We start from the raw sequence: 16,244 nt of genomic DNA on the forward strand, positions 1-16,244 counted from the left end.
GCAAAGGAGAAGTGCTCACTATCACAGATGTTTTCAGATATGTGAACAATATTTGAGATAAATGGTTATTTTGTGTATATAGAAAATGTTTTAGATCTTTGAGTTCATCTCGTGAAAAATGGGAGCAAAAACAAAAGTGTTGCATTTATATTTTTGTTCAGTGTAATTATAAAATAGTATTTGATGTTTTTCCCTCTGATGATGCCATCTTGTATAAACATTTTTCCAATATAAAATTCCAATACACCTCTATAATGAACATATCTGAGACATGCCCCTGTTTGTGTCTCATGTCATTATGGTATTTATAAGAAATCCCTCTCACTTTTAAAAACTCACTTTCTTAGAATTGCTTTTATGTGATACTACTTTTAGTCGTATTTTATTTTTCATTTATTCTCATTCTATGTATTTCTATTTTATTATTTGCTCTGTTTTTGACTATGTATTCTCATGTTTAGTTGAATCTTTGAATTCACTTGTTGTCCGTGTGTTTGTATGTTAAAGCAGTGGTTCCCAAACTTTTTGTGCCCAAGGCACACCAAAGGACAAGTAAAAATCTCAAGGCACACCTATTGTGCAAAATAGCCCTTATAACACGTGTTATTACTCATATCATGTAAAATATCTGTAAATGTGCATAATTATTTACTAATGCCAAATAAAATGTGACAAAGACAACTATATTACTCATGAAATATTTATTAACGAAATATTTCAGAAATTAATTTGAAACTCTATCAAATTAGGCTTCATCAAAGCAGCAACACACTCATTTAAACCAGACAGGTCACAAAATTAAAAATGAGGCAAAGGAAACTCAGCAGAAATTCAGCACAGAGAACTGTCAATGCAAGGAAGCTGCATTGTCCATGGTCCTGAACTACAAATTATAAATGTAACATTTCAGCAATCAGCATTGAAACATGTGCTATTGTAAATATTTTGCCGACTTACAAATTAGTGAGATACATGTGCCTGTCGGGGCGCGCAGAATTTTTGAATCCTTGGTGGCTGAGGAGAGGGCCACTCGCAAGTCCTGTTCAACAGAGAGCCATGACCTCCTGTTGTTCTTCATGTAAATCAGAGTAGAGAACGCCAACTCCAGAGATGGGGTCGTTACTAATTTTTTAAAATATATTACATATTACTTTTTTTTTTAAAAGTAATATATTACACTACTTCGTTATTATCTACATAGAGTAACTTGTTACTTTACTCGTTACTTTACTCGCCGAGCACGTACGAACTGCGCGTGAGTGGCAATAACTTTCCTTACCAGCAGGCGGCGGTAGTGTGTATTTGTCATTCAAAACAGGCAACAACCGGAAGACAGAGAAGAAGAACAGACTGCGTGATATAAACAAACAAGAAATAGCGTGTGCGGTAGCTTCACCTTAGCATGTGTTCTTTGCAGGTGTTTGTTGAGGTTTTACGTGGTGTTTACAGCAGTGGATAACAGCTTCTGGCCTGGACACAGTTTGCACCTCACCGTCACATTCCTGTCTATTCTTCGGACGAACTCAAAGTAATGGGCATACCTCCACCCCTCGAAAGTTATCGCTGACTCAGCCATGTTTATGCAGCACTGCACGTGGAGATGTGGACGCACAAGTCGCGCAGATTACGTACATATAAACCTACAAAGTACTGATATAGTAAATTAAAACATAATTATTTTTGTGTAGTTGTATATTGCAATAATAATGTATGGTTGTCACAAAATCCCACGGCACACCCGGACTTGCCTCACGGCACACCAGTGTGCCGCGGCACACCGTTTTGGAACCACTGTGTTAAAGCATAAAATAAAGTGTATTATTATTATTATTAGCCGTCCTACATATACTCAAATGCTGAAATGGACTCCAGGCCAGAAGCCAAAGCACTCTGTAATCCTCCACTAACCCTTTCAATGGATGAGAAAATCTACAAAAACTTGGGGTGAAACTGTGAGTCACATTATAAGGAACTGATCAGCCATTCTTTAACATCAATGGAGTTTCATAAGAGTGATTAATACGTTTCTGCTCAGCTCTCTCTGATAAGAGCTGTTTGCTAGCTGACTTTGACTGACTTTGACTTTAGAGCGGACTGTTTCCTGGGAGCTGAACACTTCAGATTGTTATGGGATGATGGATCATACATCTAAAAAAATGGGAGGAAACTGGAATCACTGCAGACTGCTGATGCTGCTGTTTCTGACAGGTAGTACAGGGATCTTCATTCTGAAAGAAATCTATTGTTATTTATGAAAAATATAGTCCTTTGGCACAGTGTCAGAGTGCTGCATTCAGGTTTAATTTGCTGTTGGGAAACGTTTTTTTTTAGTGGGGAGACTCTTCAGTTAGTTCCACCTTCATCAGCTACAACAAAAATACTTCTTACAATTCAAAAATATTAAACATACTACATCATCTTTTTACTCATACTATTTCGGTTTTGCTTTTCACACTGTTTGTATATCTAATAATGTAGTTTGCCAAACAGTGGCCATTGTAGCCTGGAGACAAAGAGATAATTATGGAATAATGTAAAAGTACATTGAAAGTTAAAAAGTTAGCAAACCAACTGAATACTGTCAGTAACACAGCCTGTCAGACAGTGGCGGCCGGCCCATAGGGGCGCTAGGGGCGCCGCCCCACCTCTTCCCACATACAAACAAATATATTAAAAAAAATATTAAATTAAAAAATATATATTTAAAAAATATATATATTTTATATTTTTATTTTTAATGAACAAGGTAAATATCATACAATTGGTATCAGTAAAATGTATAATCTACAATAAAATCTCGTTTAAAATTGTGTTACGATGTCTAAAGTTACTGATAAGTCACATGTTTCCTGCCTGGCCTTGCCCGTGGCATTAGTTTATCATTACCGGGCGGAGCCCCCGAGCCAAACAGCAGCAACCAGCACGTTGCAAAAGTCTCAATAGTAAACTGTGCCGCCGAAACATAATTTCAGCCAATCAGCGCCGTCAAATATTTTGGTCATGAGGGCGCTCACGTTGGCGCCCACGTTGCTTACGTGCGTTGACCTGAGTTGTTTTTTAGACTCGTGAGTGACCAAGGTGACGCAGAGGTTGGATGAGAATGGTGTGCAGGTGGAGTCGCCGGACCTCGGTCCGCACCCAATTCCGTGCAAGAGCTACTCTCCAATCCTTTCCAAAGGAGAAGTTTGGGAGATAAATTGATACTTAAAGACCTTGGACCGGACCAACCCGATTTGTATATATCACAGCAACCTCGTGAAAAAGACAAAACGTATCAACGAGGCTAGCTGGATGCAAACAGGTAAATGCTATCTTTTGTTTCCCATGCTTGCTCTTCAAACAGCCGGGGAGGGACAGATACGATCTGTTCAGAAACTAGACAAAAGTTAAACAAGTACAAACCACAGACTATCTGTGTCATGGAGAATACAGTCGCTGGTTTATTTATGTCTGTATAGGCCGTTGTTGTGAGTGTGGACGGTCGGAGCATATATAACGTTAGCTTAGCCAAGCTCCATTCAGAAAACAAGCATTCTAAAAGGTTTTTCGCCTGCCGTCTGTCTGCAGACTTGTCAAAGCATTAATTCATGGTTTTTACTAACCGGTATCAGTATGTTGTTACGTCGGCATCATTTAGAAACGTGTATTACAATTTAATCACGGTAAAATATGTTCATTTTGTTGTAGTTGTAGCTCCCGAGCCAGCGCGTCTTGTTTGAATGATGCGAGTAAACACAGCTGGCAGCCGCGGTGAAACTCGAGCGACTAGAGCGATGCGATAGGAGCGTTTAGAGCGAAGCGAATATTCGCATCGCGTCCGGTCTGAACGCAGCATTAAAGCGAGCTCCGCGCTGCACTGGAAACGCGCCATTACATCACCAGAAGTCCTCATTTAAGGGGTCATTTCTCCCCAAAAAAAATGGTTTACTCACTATATCAACAGCCCCACCAAAAATATGTTCCACCAGCCGCCACTGCTGTCAGATGTGTTAACATTAGCCACAGTAAGCTAGTGGTCATGTCAGACCATGTGAGGCAGCAGCAGAGGGTAAACTGAGCCTAGTGTGTTATCATCACTTATGGATTTACCATATTTAATTGCAAATGATCCTCTTTAAATAGTTATTCAGCCAATAGTTGAGAGATTTCTGAGCGTTTCAGCAATCAGCCATATGACATCCTTTTCTGCTGAAAACCAAGATTAATCTGTTGACTTGCAAGGTAGCTGATTTGATCCGCAGCACTTTTATGTATTGTGTCCGCGTTTGCTTAAAATCAATCATCAAACATTCCTCTTGACTAGGGTTGGGAACCGAAACTCGGTTCCAGATGAGAACCGATAAGAAAATGCCGGGTACCGGGTACCCATACAAAATACACAATTTCGGTTCTGCTTAACGGTTCCTAAACGCGGTAGACCCTGTATTCCAGCGGGTCCGTCTGCACCGCGGTGCTGCGGTGACCCGGTGGAATACAGGGCGGACCTGGAGAATCACAGAACGGCCGGTCGTCAGCGGGCCGTTGACGGCCGGCACCGCCCTTCATTTTTTTAAACGGCATCATATAAATTGCGCTGACAGGCGACAGAGGTCCACAATTGCCCCGCAGCGATGCTCCCCCGCCCTCCCGTAGACATTTCACGAGCTCAGTCACTTCATAACACCAAAGATAGGTCGCGGTAAACACTCTGAAGTGAGGCTCCACTACACTAAAAAATAAAAATAAAAGGCAAAGTGTAATGCCTGTTAATAGCTTGCCACAGGCATAGCTCAGTTAAAATAAAGCACAGCTATTGTGCAATACATTTGTATTGCATGTATATTTTTTAGTAACAATTTCAGTTAAAGCTTTTAAGAATAAATATATTTTTGTTATCTAAACGTTTGACCTCTTTATTTTACAATTTTGGAATCGAAACGGGGAATCGATAAGAACCGGAATCGATAAGCAGAACCGGAATCGAAATCGGAATCGATAAATTTCAAACGATACCCATCCCTACTCTTGACCTAAAAAATTAAAAGAGTCCAACTCACACACACACCACTTTCAACAATGAGGAATAAAGTGATACAATGGAGCTCCAACTTGTGCTCTTAAGTTGGGATGGATGTTAAAATAGTATTTTCAAGGCCAAGAATAAACTTTGGTTCATAAAACTAATGTTTAGCTGACAATGGAATATGTTGTATTGACCGTAGTTCTTCAGCCGGGACTGTCCGCAGACGGGGAGGAGCCTGAACTAGATGATGACGATAATAGTAAGTGATTTTTAACATGTTGTTAACATTTTTATGTCCAGATACTTAACATTTCATTTCCTCTTCATTTTAGTAGGATATCTGTAAAAAAGTGAAACACCGTCCCTTCACACTTCACGGCCTTTACACTTAAAGTCTGACAACAACCATCATGACCAACACACTCTCACTCCCTAAGCGTCCAGGAGCGACGTTTGGTCAGTGTCCGTGGCGTCCAGTGGTGACGCTCCTAGGCTCCTTCAGCGTCATAAAGGGACGCAAATAGCTTTCAACTGATTGCAATGTATTCCCATCTGCGGCGGGATTTGACGGTCATGGAAGCACGGCATTCGTTTGTGCGGCTGCCCTTAAAGGCAATGTGAGCGTCCATTCCCATTGGATAACGGAGAATTGTACACCCAAATATGTTACGTCCCCAGCTCGCTTAGGGTAAAAGGGAAGCAACACGAAACCAGGTGTTCTTGGTAAGAGGTTGATTTTAATAATAAATTCAAAATAAAGATGATATAACCAAAAATACAGGCTCTTAAAACCAGCTATCTGTTCACAATAACGCTACACAAAACAAAGGCCACAGATTATCACAGTCATAGCACACTATGGGCACTTAAGGCAAAAGGACTAACAAACTCATAAGGACTCATAAGGACTCATAAGGACTCTGAAGGACTAACGGACTCTGAAGGACTAACAAACTCATAAGGACTCTGAAGGACTAACGGACTCTGAAGGACTATAACGGACTCATAAGGACTCATAAGGACTCTTAAGGACTAACGGACTCTGAAGGACTCTTAAGGACTAACAAACTCATAAGGACTCTGAAGGACTAACGGACTCTGAAGGACTAAAAAACTCATAAGGACTCATAAGGACTCTTAATGTGCCTGACTGCGGCTGCTCTTTGCGTTTCAGCGACAAACAGTTGGCGATGACATGCCCAGGTTCGCAACAGTAAAACACTCTACACCACAATACGATCCGGCAAACATTTCTTAAATTCTTCTAACAGAAGCAATTCTCGCAGAGAAGCAAAATCATTCGATTTACATATTGTGACCCATTTATCGGACATGCTTCCCTTTTCCCTGCCGAACTCCACATATGTTTGTCAGTCTCACGGAATACCGGAACCAACAAAATATTTCTGCTAATATCAAAGCCAACAGAATTCAAGTTAGTGGAACTGGGTGTCATACCTGCGGGTGGGGCTGGTGCGTGTGTCTGCGCATCCAGCTCCAGCTTCCTTATTTCCAGCTGAAACTGTAGCTGTGCCTGCCCGGCCCGCTCCTTAGCCTCTATCTCAAGACGTGCTATGCGGACTTTAATCCTCCCCACATCTTGAGAGCCATCACTTGCTGTGATGGCACGTGCATCGAATCGAGGAAGTGTACCCGGCGCCTCCCGCTGTGTACCTTCCTCATCCTGCCCTCCCGACGCGCCAGCAGCCAGGGATTCCCCATCAAGCTCCTGTGTGAACTCTATATGGGCCATGGTACCGTCAGACACAGCCAGCTTTGATTCGCCGGACAACTTAAGGACACCCCGTTCCACCAACTGATCTATGACCTGAGCCTTAAGCTCATCTTTTATCACATTTTTCTTTACCGTGAGACTAAAATGATCTGCGATCTGAAATAAATGGTCTTTTCGACACTTGTCTATTCCTTCAAGCGAAGGACATAATTCAACTGACTCACAGCCAAATAACGCCATTTAACCTAAGCTTACAAATGTACCATCTGATTAGAATTTATCAAATTACCAACCTGATTAAAAATGACGAGCCCCCAAATTCTGTTTCGCAACATGTTCTCTATCTATGGCACGTCTCTACTGGGAGTTGTAGTTTTAAAAGACGTTTTCGTATTTCCCATAATAAGAAGTTGCCAGTATTAAACTGTGTACATCCCTGGAGGTTTAGGGGATAGGAAACACTCAAATTTAAAACATATAATTAATAAATGGGTGAAAATTGCTTGTGCCCATAATGGGCAGCATTAATATATATACACACATGCCAGCTAAGGTCAGAAGAGCTTTATTTAACAGCTGGTCTTGTGTTTGTGACCCCTGTTGTTAATTGATAACATTACATTACATTAATTGATAAGCCTGAAACATGCACTTGTCAAGGTTCAGAGGCACATTTTGCAAATATGGCAGTAGCCATCGATCAGCTTAAGATAAGATATACTTTATTGATCCCAAGTTGGAACATTTGCGTTACATCAGCATGTGTAACAGTCGTAAATATGCAGTGGTGTTTATTTGTAAATCATTTAGTATAATCACACAAATTCTGTGTTTTATATTTAAAAATTCTGTGTTCTTTATTTATTGATTGTTCAATATCTGACAAGGCCGGAGATGAAACATTATGTATAATATCAGTTAAAATAAGTGCTTCAACATAGTTAACATTGCTGGAGGTATGCACAAATATTGATAGATGTCTTGTAATGCACTATTGAGGAACCTGCGACCCAAGTTTTTCATTCAATGCAGAACTACACCATAGTTGTGTAGGCCTATATGATATAAATAATAATAATAATTCATTTATTTTATATAGGCGCCTTTCAAGGCTCTCAAGGTCGCCGTACAAACACATAAAAAAACAAGATACACAATACCTAACACCAGCATAAGAAACATAAACAAGACAATGCAACAAATCAAATAAATAAAACAGAGGATGTGTGATGGATAATGATCAGGGTGGATATGCGAGTGTGAAGAGATATGTTTTATGTCAATAAACCTTAGAAAATCTTGAAAGGGATGTGCAAAATAGTCATTATATACAGTCTTTAATTAACTATTAGTAGAGAATAACGAGTAATGAATATACTTTATAGGGATCCTATTAATATCTAATAATACAAATAATGAAATTCAATAACATGCTTTAACCACTAGGTGTCCCTTTATATCAGCTGTGCACCTTTATGGTGTAAATACAGCCTATCTACCAATTGGATCAAATATAAAAGTCAGCCGAATTAGTGTTGATACTGCAAGGAGACGTATTGTGTGAAAAGAAATGTAAGATGTTGTTTAATGGCTGATATATTTATGATCCACGTCACGTTTTCAGTTCCTCATGTTTGTCTATAGAAGTCTTCTCATCAGGGCTCTATAAATACAGAACTACGGCAGATATGTAATATTTAATGCAGCCGAACCGTGTATTACAATGCCGTTATGTGATGACTTTCAAAGAGAAAAGCAAGCACACTCGGAATAAAGTATTATATATTTTTTTAAATGTTTTCGGTCTGTTTCCGGTATTTGTTAATGACGATGTGCTGTGAGATGTGAGACTGGAATTGCACAGGGGAAAATAACGTATCTTTAGATGCGGATTTTGTTAAACTAATACGTTTGCGCTGTGGACCAACACTATACATTGACGGGGAAGGGGGTAGCAATAAAGATAACACCATTAAACAGTTACACAACATAACAGAAATAATATCGATAGCAGCGTCCTAGCAACCACCTTGGTAACAATGAAAACGTCGCGATTTCCTGAAGTAATCTTCGTAATAACTAGCAAACTAAAGATCATGTACATCCACTGCACACATAATCTGAAATAACAACTCATATTTCTCGCATCAAATGACATCAAAACACATTTTAATGGCCCAACTAACTTTAAATTAGGCATTTTCCACCGAGAATAAAACGAAGTTCGGCCATGTTTTCTTTTTCTGCAGGGAGAAATTTGAAGATCACGTGACATAGACGCCAGCCATTGGAATGAATGGTGAAAAAAAACGGGGTTTGTCAAACAGAGCACATGGTGTAGTCCAAACGATAGCTGGGGATTCTGGGTAGTGTAGTGTCTTCTGCCTTTACGGAGCGTCCACACAGCAGCGTGCGTTGACGCTTGGAGGTGGGCGTATCTGAAGCTTGGGGATTTTTTGCGAGCAACACGACCAACAACCAATCACATGAATCTCCCGCCCCCGACATACAAATCAATAGCAATGTTAAAACGAAGTAAACTGGATATAAAATCCCCAAACAGGCGAAAACCTACCAGTTTAACCCACTGTCTCTGCCTCCTCCCTCCATGCCTCGCTCCTCCGGTTTGTATCCCGGTAGATGAACAGAGACTGATCATACAGCACCGGGTGATTCACTACCGCTACAATGAATTTTCCCTCAATTTTTTTGAATATGAGGAAATGACCTGCGTAGTCTCTCCCAGCATACACGCGGTTTGATTAGCTAGCGATTGTACTGGCAGATTTGAATAAACGGGATTTCATTGGCTGACGCCTCCGTCGAGGCGTCAAAAGTTGAACATTGCTCAACTTTTGACGCCAGCAACGCTCCACATCGCTTCCCAAAATGCAGTTCGGCTAAAAGTGACGTCACCCCATTCAAAGTGAATGGGCAGAAGCGTTGGAAGCTTCAACGTACGCCGCTGGGTGGACGGGCCGTTACTCCGAAAAAATATTTGTTTCTCCGAATCGAAGGGGAAAAATACAAAAGCATTGCACACAATTTAAACCAATCAATGTTGTGTAATTAACAAGGATAATCTGGTGTTTTTTAGTCGATGAGTAGTGCAGATATCACTGTAAAATCAATTGACAGTAAGAGGAATACTTACTTCCGGGTGTACAATTCTCCGTTATCCAATGGGAATGGACGCTCACATTGCCTTTAAGGGCAGCCGACACAAACGAATGCCGTGCTTCCATGAGCGTCAAATCCCGCCGCAGATGGGAATACATTGCAATCAGTTAAAAGCTAAATTTGCGTCCCTTTATGACGCTGAAGGAGCCTAGGAGCGTCACAACTGGACGCCACGGAAACTGACCAAACGTCGCTCCTGGACGCTTAGGGAGTGAGAGTGTGTTGTCATGACAGAAACGTGCACTCTGAGTCTGACTACTTTTATCATTTCATTAGGGAGTAAAACTTTGCAGTTCTAGACATGAAGTTGTCAGCCAGGGAAAATGTTGTTTTTGGCCCTCTAATTTAGTTAAAGTGGATAAATAAATAAGATATTGTCCATTCAATCCTGAGAAGGTTTAAAGAGAACAGATTTTGTCCTGATAAAGAGGTGCGGAATCATCCCGAATAATTCCACGTCCACTTTATAATGTTGGAGGTCAATTTAAATATACAGCAAGCAACACTACAACCACATTTGGAAAAAGGCCATCATTTATTGATTTCAATCACCAATTTTTCCTTAACAGGAACACACACACAAACACACACACACACACACACTGATAACTGAGTGTTAACATTTTCAGGAGTGGAAATCAGCTGTGAGATCGTGGGTCCGAACTACGTAACGGTGGGAGTGCCAAGCAGCGTTGAGTGTCTTTCCAACTGCAAGGCATGCACCTTCTCCATGTCTGTGGACAGTCAGAGGGCCCAGGGCCAGGGCAACGTGCTGGCCTTCACTGTGAGCAGTTGGGTGGGGGTCCTAACGGTCACATGCACCGCAGCAGAAGACGGGAGAGGGGGGTCTGCCAACGCAACCAAGAAACTGCAAGTGTTAGGTAAGAGATAGTTGATTTTTTTTTCAACCCTGAAGGTTTGACTTATATCTATCACTTCTGTTCTGTTCTATTTTTTTGTCCTGGTTTATTCCACTCATGGCAATTATTATAAAACAAAACATGTACATTTAAGCAGAGAAGAAAGTTATTATACCCCTTACTCAGAAATAGATGGTCTTTCAATCACAGCTGCTATCTAATACTTATAGTAACATGAAACCAAAAGCACGATGAAAAGTCAACACAACAATCTACCGTCAGAGAAACAGGTCCAAGGACATCTTCATACTGCCTAATTAATCTGTCTTTATACATTCATCCTAAAGATGTCCATGAAGCCCTTTAAATCATTAGGTAAAGACAGTTTAACTGCTTTCATTTCAATCTGTTTAAAGTGCAAACTGAGGCTTAAAGTTACACTTCCTTCAGTGTTGCTCATCCTTTGGAGTTTAAACACATTTGTTTTGTATATTTTCTGGCAGTTTTCTGTTTCTTGCTTTATGCCCAACTAATGAAGTCTGTAATTCAACTCAATCATTAAGTCTTAACAGCCTTGACTCAATAAACAGTGTGTTCTCTGGGATGTGCATCATGCAAAATCTCACTGCTTTGTTCTGTATTGTTAATAAAGGTTTTAAGTTGTGTTGCCCCACACTTCAACACATTAATTTGATTATGTAAAAAAACAATGAACAATAGAACATTTTAAATACTTACATCTGTCTTTCTCCCCTCAGATGGACCAGCCAATGTTTCCATCACAGGCCCCAGTTGGCTGCACCCATCGGTGAGCCACACCTACAGCTGCCATGCCCGGTGTCGGCCATCTTGTACGTATGCCTGGAGGACAGATGAAGGCCCGTGGATAGGTGGGCAAGGAAATGTACTTTCTATCACTCCTCAGGAGATGGACAAGTCCAAAACTCTTGTCTGCAAAGCCACCAACAGTGTGTCTGGGCTTTTCGTCGCTGCTACCCAAAACATAACGGTGACATGTAAGTCAAGGATTCGGATTTGCTAGTTTAAGGTCCTTTACCTGGGTAAAATGCATTTCCACTAATATTAAATAATCAAAAATGAACAAGTCTACATGTAAATCAAGCTTTCTGTGATCTATCCTCGCTACCTTTCTCTCAGATGGTCCCTCAGAGATTCAGATCATCGGTCCAGACGTGATATCTATTTCAGAGAAGCAGCAGTTTGTGTGCTCTGCTGAATGCCTGCCTTCCTGCCGCTACGTGTCGTCTGTCAACAGTCAGACTGTTGCGGCTTTCACACCAGCGCTTTTCCCTTTCTAGCTCCGAGCGGGAGCTTTTCTGGTTCAGCTCCGGTTTCCCTTTTCTGCTCCCGCTCTGTTCACACCACCCAGAGCCCGACTGGTGCTGCCGCTGCTGCGTCATGACGTCACCGTTTACATCGCTGATTTGCTCCCCAACGGCATTACGGCGCTCACAACAACAACAACTGCGTCGGGTCGATGATCGTGTTGCTTTTAATCACACGAAGCCAGATACAATTAAATAACGACTTCTCCAACCTTATGCTTTTCTCCAGAGTGCCGTGGTTCATTGTTTATTCATGTGTTTCTGCAGCATTTACCGACCGCTGCAGTGCTGGCTGCTCTTCCACGGGAGTTTATTCTCCTCCGTTAGCTCCCGGTTAGCTCACATTGCAGCGGCGCTCTAAAGTATTCACTGTCCAACTCACACAAGCAGCTGATACATATCCCCAGTTCCCCTTAGCCGAAGTGAATGTGTGTCAGTCTGAATTGACGCTGTTTGGCATCACAACGCTGTTATGAAAGTTTCTCTGGTATAAAATGGGTGATGTTAGCATAGCAACCGAAGCTAAACTGACTACTTGCTATTGCTATCCTATAAACTGTAGGATAGACATGGCATAAACTGTTTTCTACAGGCACATTTTACCGGCGTATTTTTATTATGATTCTACTTGTGATAGTCGGACACGACAACCTGTGCAGCCCATGTATTGATTCCATCCGATAGCTGCTACAATACAAAACAAAACGTCTGCATCTCTCCACAATGATCAATAACAATGAACGGATGGTCAAAGTAAGGTACAAATAAACAGAATCACACGAAGCCTGATTAGTGTTGCCTGACTTTATAAAGTGTGTTTATAAGCACTACTGCTTGTAGGCAGGCATGACAGTCAACCCATGTTCAGGGGAGGTGGGTTTAGTTTCCTGCACGCCTCGACGTAAGAGAGACGTAAGCGACGCCACCTCTCAGCTCCGAAGCTCTTGCCTCTAGACCGACAATTTTTTGGAGCTGGAAGTGAACCGGATTCTGGAGCTAAGAGCCGGCGCCGCTGCGGTGTGAACAGGAAAAACCGGCGCTTTTCAGGCTCCAGCTCCGAGCCGGAGCTGAAAAAGCGCTGATGTGAAAGGTGAGGGGCAATGTGATGGAGGTGACCGTGGATCATCCCCTCAAATCTGTCACTCTCAAGTGTGAGGCACAAAACACGGCTTCAAGGAAGAAAGCTACAGTCACAAAAACTATACACATATCAGGTAGATTTAATCTGACCCAACTTTCTTCAATTCAACAAAGATAAAACTGAGGTAATTGTTTTTGGAGCCAAGGAGCTTCAGTCTGCAATGTTCAAAACAACAGATAAAGCCAGAAATCTAGGTGAATTTCAACAGTCACATTAATACAATTACTCCATGCTTGTATCTTCAGTAAACTCGACTACTGCAATGGTGTCTTCACAGGTCTCACTAAAAAATCTATTAGAAAGCTGCAGCTGATTCAGAACGCCGCTGCTCGAGTCCTCACTAACACTAAGAAAGTGGATCACATCACTCCTGTTCTGAAGTCTTTACACTGGCTTCCTGTGTGTCAAAGAATAGATTTCAAAATACTGCTGCTGGTTTATAAAGCTTTGAATGGTTTAGGCCCAAAATACATTTCTGACCTCCTGCTAAATTATGAACCATCCAGAACTCTCAGGTCTTCAGGGACTGGTCAGCTTTCTGTCCCCAGAGTCAGAACTAAACATGGAGAAGCAGCGTTCAGTTATTATGCTCCAAATATCTGGAACAAACTCCCAGAAACCTTCTGCTGATTCTTATTTAACTATTCATATCTTACAACTGTAACTTTTATTCATGTGTTTTTTACATTAGCTTATTTTATGTTTTTTTCAATTCTCTTTGCTTTTTAAAGACTGTTAAATGGTATTTCATAATGTATTTCTTAATGCTCTTAATGTCTTTCATTTTTGTAAAGAAGTTTGAATTGCCTTGTGTTGAAAGGTGCTATATAAATAATCTTGCCTTCCCTTGCACACTGAACAAACTGAAACGTTGACTTTAATTAAATGTATTGTCAACCGATTTCACCTAACTGTATTAGGTTAGTCGAAAGCAATAACTTTAAGATTAACCTATTCTTTTTTTATTAAACTTAATATTATTGCTTTCAACTAACCTAATACAGTTATGTGAAATCTGTTGACATAATAGGCTACATTTAATTGAAGTCAATGTTTCAGTTTCTTCAGTGCACCTCACATCAGACTAACCCTGTACTCCACCTGGTTCTTGTCCTTGTCTCCAGGGTCGATCCGCAGCCTGTCCTCTCGTCCTGAGGAGAGCACTGTGCTGCTGGCCTTCATCCTCTCTGCTGCGCACACTGTGACCGCACTGCACCATGGGAGCTCACTGCTATAGCAATTGACAATTATCCAAGCAACCAAGGACATTTTTGAATGTTTTACATTTTGAAATGCTTTTCATAACCCTCCTGTCGTGTTCTGGCCCAATCTGACCGATATTCTACTTTCATCAATCATAATAAATATTGTGTTTTACATTTGATCTCTTCAAGGCCTATTGATATCCTCCACATTGGTATTTGAGGATATAAAGTTGCTGATCACCACTACCATTGCATTTAGAGGTTTTACTCAACTTCATAACAAGATAGCCGCCATAGGAAATGAATGGTTAACCCTACATTATGTTCATCCATCAGGTAGTACACACACACACACACACACACGCTAATTTTAGAATACATTTTCAGTGTCTTTTCACTGCAGGTATTCATATAAACCAGTCGTCTGAGATATTGTTTACAGCTTAAAAGGGTGTTCAATAAAATGTGGTGATGATTAATGGTTTTTGTGTTCAAACAGACGGGGAACACCAAAGTAAGGGGGGAGAAATGAACAGGATGGGACTTAGCAGTTGTATTCTATTTCCTATCATTTGGTAAAATGTATGGACTTATTGTTCTCACATCATAAAGACTCGTTGTGTTTCTGTGTCTCTGTCTGACACGTCCTTCTCTCTGTGAATTCATTTGTCAGGTATACTGGAGAATGGTTGACTCACACTGCATACTGTTCTTTTTCATCGGTGTCGCATGTTGACTGTAGGTCCACCCCTGTTTGCACTTCCTGGTGAGAGGCTTGGAAAAGCACTTCAAAATCAAAGTGTGAATTGAACATGTGATGTCAGAGTGTGTTGACTTTAAACTGCTCCCCCCTATGCCTCTCTACGCTTGTATCCACACGCACACACTCAAGAATCCTACATCCAGCTTCTCTCATGCACACAGCCCAGAGCCCATGATCAGACATGTTCTCTGTGTGGATGCTTCTCCCTTGATCATCCTGTTACGCCACCCCAACTTGTCTCTTTTCACCTGTGTTGGTTGACTGAATAAACAAAGAAAAAATGAATACATAAATGTGTTGACTTATAAATATATTTACCACCTAGGTAAGGGGGTGAAAAGTTAGGACGATTCTAAGGGCCCGTGACTGACAGGGGCCCAAACAATTTAAAAACATTAAGAAAAAAAATGTTAAGTAACCAATGTGATGTCTTTTCATGGGGCCCAAAATCCCTGGCCCCTGAATGCCAGTATGTGTAGTGGTGTACATTCTGGAAGTAGCAGACACAGTATCAGTATGGAGTGTCTACTTTAAAGTAGGGCTGCTCGATTATGGCAAAAATCACAATCTCGATTATTTGGGTCAATAATTGATATCACGATTATTAAAAACGATTATCCATTTATTTTGAAAACATCCATTTATTGAAAAAATAAATGTGAACAGTCTGTTTTTAACAGTTGATTACCCTGAACTTTAAGTATAATTCAACTGAAAAACCAATACAATATAAAATAAAAATTAAATGAAATAAATAATCGTTTTATTTTGATTATGTTGTTTTCATAATCGTTGCAAGCCGAAATCGTAATTGCGATTAAAATACGATTAATTGAGCAGCCCTATATGATGTTCAGGTATATATCAGTAAATAGTGTCTCTACTTTAAAGAGTCCTCTCCTGCTGATGTTCAGGTGTATATCAGTATGTAGTGTCTCTACTTTAAAGAGTCCTTTCCTGCTGATGTCCAGGTGTATATCAGTATGTAGTGTCTCTACTTTAAAGAGTCCTC

At 40.7% G+C, this 16,244-nt stretch overlaps 1 protein-coding gene across 4 annotated transcripts; it reads left to right on the forward strand.

The window, feature by feature from the left end:
* Window positions 1–1,696: 1,696 nt before the first annotated feature.
* Window positions 1,697–15,355, forward strand: LOC117562578. 4 transcript variants are annotated; one of them, XM_034240435.1, is made up of 6 exons: window positions 1,697–1,952; window positions 2,089–2,208; window positions 5,202–5,261; window positions 10,547–10,798; window positions 11,536–11,793; window positions 14,389–15,355. In XM_034240435.1, exons 2-6 carry the CDS (start codon window positions 2,133–2,135, stop codon window positions 14,499–14,501), a joined length of 759 nt encoding a protein of 252 aa, XP_034096326.1. In that variant the 5' UTR covers window positions 1,697–1,952; window positions 2,089–2,132; the 3' UTR covers window positions 14,502–15,355. The 4 variants fall into 4 exon arrangements, with proteins under 4 accessions (XP_034096326.1, XP_034096329.1, XP_034096327.1 ...); XM_034240438.1 differs by having other exon boundaries at window positions 11,536–11,667; XM_034240436.1 differs by having other exon boundaries at window positions 1,697–2,208.
* Window positions 15,356–16,244: the final 889 nt, after the last annotated feature.

Source organism: Gymnodraco acuticeps, unplaced genomic scaffold (genome assembly GCF_902827175.1).
Source record: "Gymnodraco acuticeps unplaced genomic scaffold, fGymAcu1.1, whole genome shotgun sequence".
NCBI classification, from domain to species: Eukaryota; Metazoa; Chordata; class Actinopteri; order Perciformes; family Bathydraconidae; genus Gymnodraco; species Gymnodraco acuticeps.